Genomic DNA, 4,456 nt, shown 5'->3' with positions numbered 1-4,456 from the left:
TAATCAGCAATAATTCATAAAATTAGAGCTACACAACGACAACAACAGCACCAACCACAACGGCAACAACAACTAAAGCTACAAAGGGGCTAAATGTGGAATGAAGGTGGGGGCAGCTGCTTCATTTGCTTCACACATAAATTAAAACAGAAAAGTGCATAAATTAAAAAGCGCGTTGCGCATACGCCGCGTGTTTCGCTTGGTAAGAGTGCCAAGTGGGCGATGCTGGCCGGGCGTGGCAAGCAGCAAGTGGCGCCATTAATTGCATATTAATTTAGACAAATTTGTTGGCATTTTTATGCTCAAGGAGACAACAACAAGAGCAATAACATCCAAAAACAAGAGAAGTTAGTTATATAATTCTTGTATTATTAATTCCTATCAGATTATTCACTTTTTGTACGTACAAAATTATCGAGGTGGGAAATAAGGATCCTTGCCAAATCCGTGAATAAGTTTTGCCTCGATGCTAAAAGCGTAAAGCAGAAATATGAAAAGTAAGACCCAACAATAGATGCCAACCGAACGTCGACTATAGAAATTCAAAGTCAAAGTCCACATCAATGTAGAGTACACCGTGATCATCATGAAGATGTAACAGTTGTCACCCAGCTCACCATACAAGAAATGTGCCGAGCCCGGCTGATGTGCTTTCTTATTAAAATACAATGGTACGCCCATGCCAACAATAATGCCTAGAAAGTGCTTAGCAATATAACAATTAATTGCAATTGAATATAGTATTTGACTTACTGAAAAATGGACCTGCAAAGATGGCAGCGAATGCCATTTTTTCATAGCCCGCCATGGTCATCGTATAGATGGCCAGCATATCGAGTATGGCATTGATCAGGGCACCAAAAGTAATGTCCATTAAATTGCCGCTCAAATCAAAAACAACGCCTACAATTGTGGTCAGCACTTCGATCTCTGCGGCGCACACAAAGACAATGACAAATGAGCTGGCAGCATTCAAGCAGATGTAAATCTAGGAACAGGAAAATTAAATATATTCAAAGATTTCTGTGTGACTCACAAAATGATAGGGCGGTGGAATATCCGTGCGAGTATCGAAGAAAATAAACACAGCCGCAGGCACTGTTACAATCATGGAGTAACAAGCGAAACGCATGTTAAAGCTGAGGCGCCAAGTCAAATAGAGCTTGGAAAAGTTAGCTGTGATTGATAATAATGAAAAAGTATATAAAAATATATATCGGCAATACTCACAGGTAACTGCAGTGATGACAAAAAAGGGCGTGGTTACAATCTGCATGCAGTTCAAAAGCTTACTCCAACCGTGTTTGTAGAGTTCGTAATTCACCTCGGGTACAATCATTCTTGTGATGATGACCAACGGTGCTCTGGCAATTAAAATAATGCGATCGCATCTATTAAGCATTCCCCAGTTCTTGCCATAAATGGGATTGAATTTCTCAAAGAATTCATTCCACAGAAACTGATTTTTTGTATTGTTTTTGTTGTGTAGCACAATTCGTGTCGATACATAATCGACATCGCCGCGTTCGAATTTCCTACCAGATGTTGAAAATATATTCGATGATGATGATAGTCTCGATGATCTCTTGTGCAGCATAAAATGAGCGTCCTGTTTTCGTATGCTCATTACTTCATTACTCTCTAGATCAATAAGAATTGCCATCTTGTTGCGTAATTTCTCGTTTCGAGCCGGTGAAATGGGCTGCTGCCTCAAGGCGGTAATTTCAGTGCGCAGTTCTGAAATAAGCAAAGCGATGAGTATTATTATTATCCAGTCAACTGGATAACTCACTGCGAATAGTGCGACGCATCAGTATGAGATCGGTTACCTGTATAATCAGATAAATAATGTATACGATGAGCAGAACTGCAAAGAAATTATGTAAAACTAATATGAATTAAAAACTTAAAGTTATCGCCTCACAGATGCTTTCTATATTCGATACTCTGTCATCATAGTGGATTATATAACTCATCAATTCTACAGCCATCAGCAGGAAGAGCAGATCCCGCACAGTCGAATGGCCATCCATCTTAAAGGGTTTCAGAAAACACACCATGCCACCACACAACAGCACAATAACCAAGCAATTGCTAATGGTTCTAGTGTAAAGAGCCGACTGCGCACGAATCGGCAACAGATTGGAGATCATATCTGGAAATGAATTGGCAAATGCCAGAAGTGTTATGCCCGCCAGATACTCATTCATATGCATCTTCACTGAGAGTATTTTCATCACTGGCGTCAGACTAGGAAGAGAATTTAAATTAGTAGAAAAACATATTTGTTCATACAGTTTGTTGCACTTACTAAGTGGCAACTATTATGGCCGTGATCTGGACGTATATCAGCACACAACATATGAAGGCACACATCACTAAAATCTCTACTGCCGGCGTATCAATCTTGAGTATACAGGACATAATATCAAAGTAATTCAGATATTGGACTATCGACTGACAATCTGGCGCCTTTCTTACCATCATGCAACGCGTTTCGTATGGCAAATGTAGTACACTAAGGCAACTAAGCTGTGGCAATGAATACGATTAGAGAGGAGCTTTCAATTTGCTTATATATTACCTACGTTTGCTGCAAAGTATTTAAACTCATCGTCCAGCACTGTTATCATTTTTAATGTGGTTAATTTAATATTTAAACTTTAGTGTTGTATAATGTGTTGTCTTTGTTGTGTAACAAGATTCTCAACAAATACTGAGACTTGTTAACAGCAAATGCAAATATCTGTTGTGAAACTAAAATACAATGAACTGTAGATGATTTGTATTTATTTTTTATTGTCTACGATTTATGATAAATCTAAATTTTTAATAAATTTAGAATTTCTAAATTATAATTTAACTGCAAAAATTCTTATTTGCTGATTAAATAGTTATCTGTGTCTATGTTTAAAGTATGAGTTTTAAACGATTCGATTGACACTCTTCCAACCATCTTCCTTGTTTTGGCTTAATTGCGATACCTGAGCTTGGTTTAAACCCAGTAGCAGTAGCAGATGAGTTAGAGTTAACGTTCTATCCATTGTGGAATCTCTTTTTATTGTATGGCAACCACAAATGCCAGGTCAACACCTTTTGTTGCTCTATCGACGTTCAATAAAATCAAATTGATTGAAGTTTCGCACGCTCTCACTTGGCCCCTGGACCCGCTGATGTCTGTCCCCATCCCTCGATCCCCTTTGCGTTGCCCTGCTAGCTGTGAACATCAATTACATTCATTGCCAAACAAATATTGTACAAAGGAATTATAAAAGCAGCCATGCGATTGTCGACAGACACACGGACTCCATCTCGCTCTCTCCTCGAAACTGGAAACTGGCAACGTTTTGTTTTGGTCTGTCTAGTGAAGCTCTAAACCATAGACGAGTGAACGAGTTGCTAGCCAGCTTCTACTTCTCTTTTTCCGCTGCAGAATGTTGATTGAATGTGAAACACCCATTCCCTAACTTTTCTTTTGCTTTTCCAACATTTTGCGACTTGCCCTCAGCTGTTGTTTTTTGGCACTTTACAGCGAGCATCAAATAGAAAAATTCGCCGACATTTTGTAAACAAAGCGTATGATATTTGGGTGGAAGGGACGAGTCTTGCCTAATGCCTAAGCCCGAACACCTAACCCCATCATTGTTATCCCTTTTGGATAGCAGACAAAAAATGCAAAGCAAGCGAAATTTTTTTTTAAACTTCCTAACTATAGGGTATTACAACTTTGTGCCTACAGTAATTGAACCCGCTAAAGAGTCGCGGAATACTCTTAAGAGTAACGAAACACTTTCGCATGGATTGCAGGAGGATCGCGCAATAATCGTGGGAATACAATATCGTGCGACAATCCCTGTAGAATCTCGCAACAATCATATAATCGGCAAGAATTGCGCAACAATTGCGGAAGGACCGCGCAATCATGAAAACATCGCTTAATCGCGCAAGAAAACTATTGTAGAAGAGTTACGGAAAACTCGAGAAAGGGTTGCCGGAGAATCGTAGAACAATTGCGAATAATTTGCGGAAGAATCGGGGATGGCATATTTTTAATGCAGTACTATATATCAAACATTGTCTTCGGTTTATTTTACTATTTTTGTGAGATATTTAATGAATGGTATCATTTTGGTTTGTTGTTATTGAAAATTGGTAGCGGGTATCTCGCAGTCGAGCACACTCGATGACAACTTTCCTACATGTTTATTTAGTATTTTATGTGATGTTTGAGCTTCAAGTACCAACGAGCAATACCTAAGCCCGATGACCTAACCCCAACTCTGTTATCCCCTTTTGGATTGCAGACAAAAATGCAAAGCAAGCCAATTCTTGTTTTATTTTTTACAGCCATATGCTAGTGTTGTCATCTTTTGTATGGGTTTTTTAATTTTTCGGCTGATTGCTTTATTACAGAGTGCTGTTCGTCGACTGCGGAATGTTTCAACTTCGGCTGGCA

At 39.0% G+C, this 4,456-nt stretch overlaps 1 protein-coding gene across 3 annotated transcripts; it reads right to left on the bottom strand.

The window, feature by feature from the left end:
• Window positions 1-360: 360 nt before the first annotated feature.
• Window positions 361-2,738, bottom strand: LOC117571381 (mitochondrial sodium/calcium exchanger protein-like). Of its 3 annotated transcripts, none has more exons than XM_034253495.2 (8): window positions 2,589-2,738; window positions 2,312-2,532; window positions 1,925-2,250; window positions 1,793-1,867; window positions 1,231-1,737; window positions 1,037-1,176; window positions 754-988; window positions 361-695 (listed from the first exon to the last, which is right to left on the bottom strand). In XM_034253495.2, the coding sequence occupies exons 1-8, from the start codon at window positions 2,631-2,633 to the stop codon at window positions 412-414; spliced, it is 1,833 nt and encodes a 610-aa protein (XP_034109386.1). In that variant the 5' UTR covers window positions 2,634-2,738; the 3' UTR covers window positions 361-411. The 3 variants fall into 3 exon arrangements, with proteins under 3 accessions (XP_034109386.1, XP_034109389.1, XP_034109387.1); XM_034253498.2 differs by having other exon boundaries at window positions 2,585-2,734; XM_034253496.2 differs by having other exon boundaries at window positions 2,312-2,527; window positions 2,589-2,734.
• Window positions 2,739-4,456: the final 1,718 nt, after the last annotated feature.

This window comes from Drosophila albomicans, chromosome 3 (genome assembly GCF_009650485.2).
Source record: "Drosophila albomicans strain 15112-1751.03 chromosome 3, ASM965048v2, whole genome shotgun sequence".
NCBI lineage: Eukaryota > Metazoa > Arthropoda > Insecta > Diptera > Drosophilidae > Drosophila > Drosophila albomicans.
The sequence above is the reverse complement of the archived record's forward strand: the minus strand, read 5'-3'. Positions and strand labels throughout refer to the sequence as shown.

What these genes read in the sequence shown, in the direction of transcription:
- LOC117571381 (XM_034253495.2), bottom strand. Translation starts at nt 2,633, where the DNA reads ATGATAACAGTGCTGGACGATGAGTTTAAATACTTTGCAGCAAAC. An exon ending in TTAAATACTTTGCAGCAAAC is followed by an intron (nt 2,533 to 2,588) that starts GTAGGTAATATA and finishes TCATTGCCACAG; the next exon opens with CTTAGTTGCCTTAGTGTACT. An exon ending in GATGCGTCGCACTATTCGCA is followed by an intron (nt 1,738 to 1,792) that starts GTGAGTTATCCA and finishes TGCTTATTTCAG; the next exon opens with AACTGCGCACTGAAATTACC.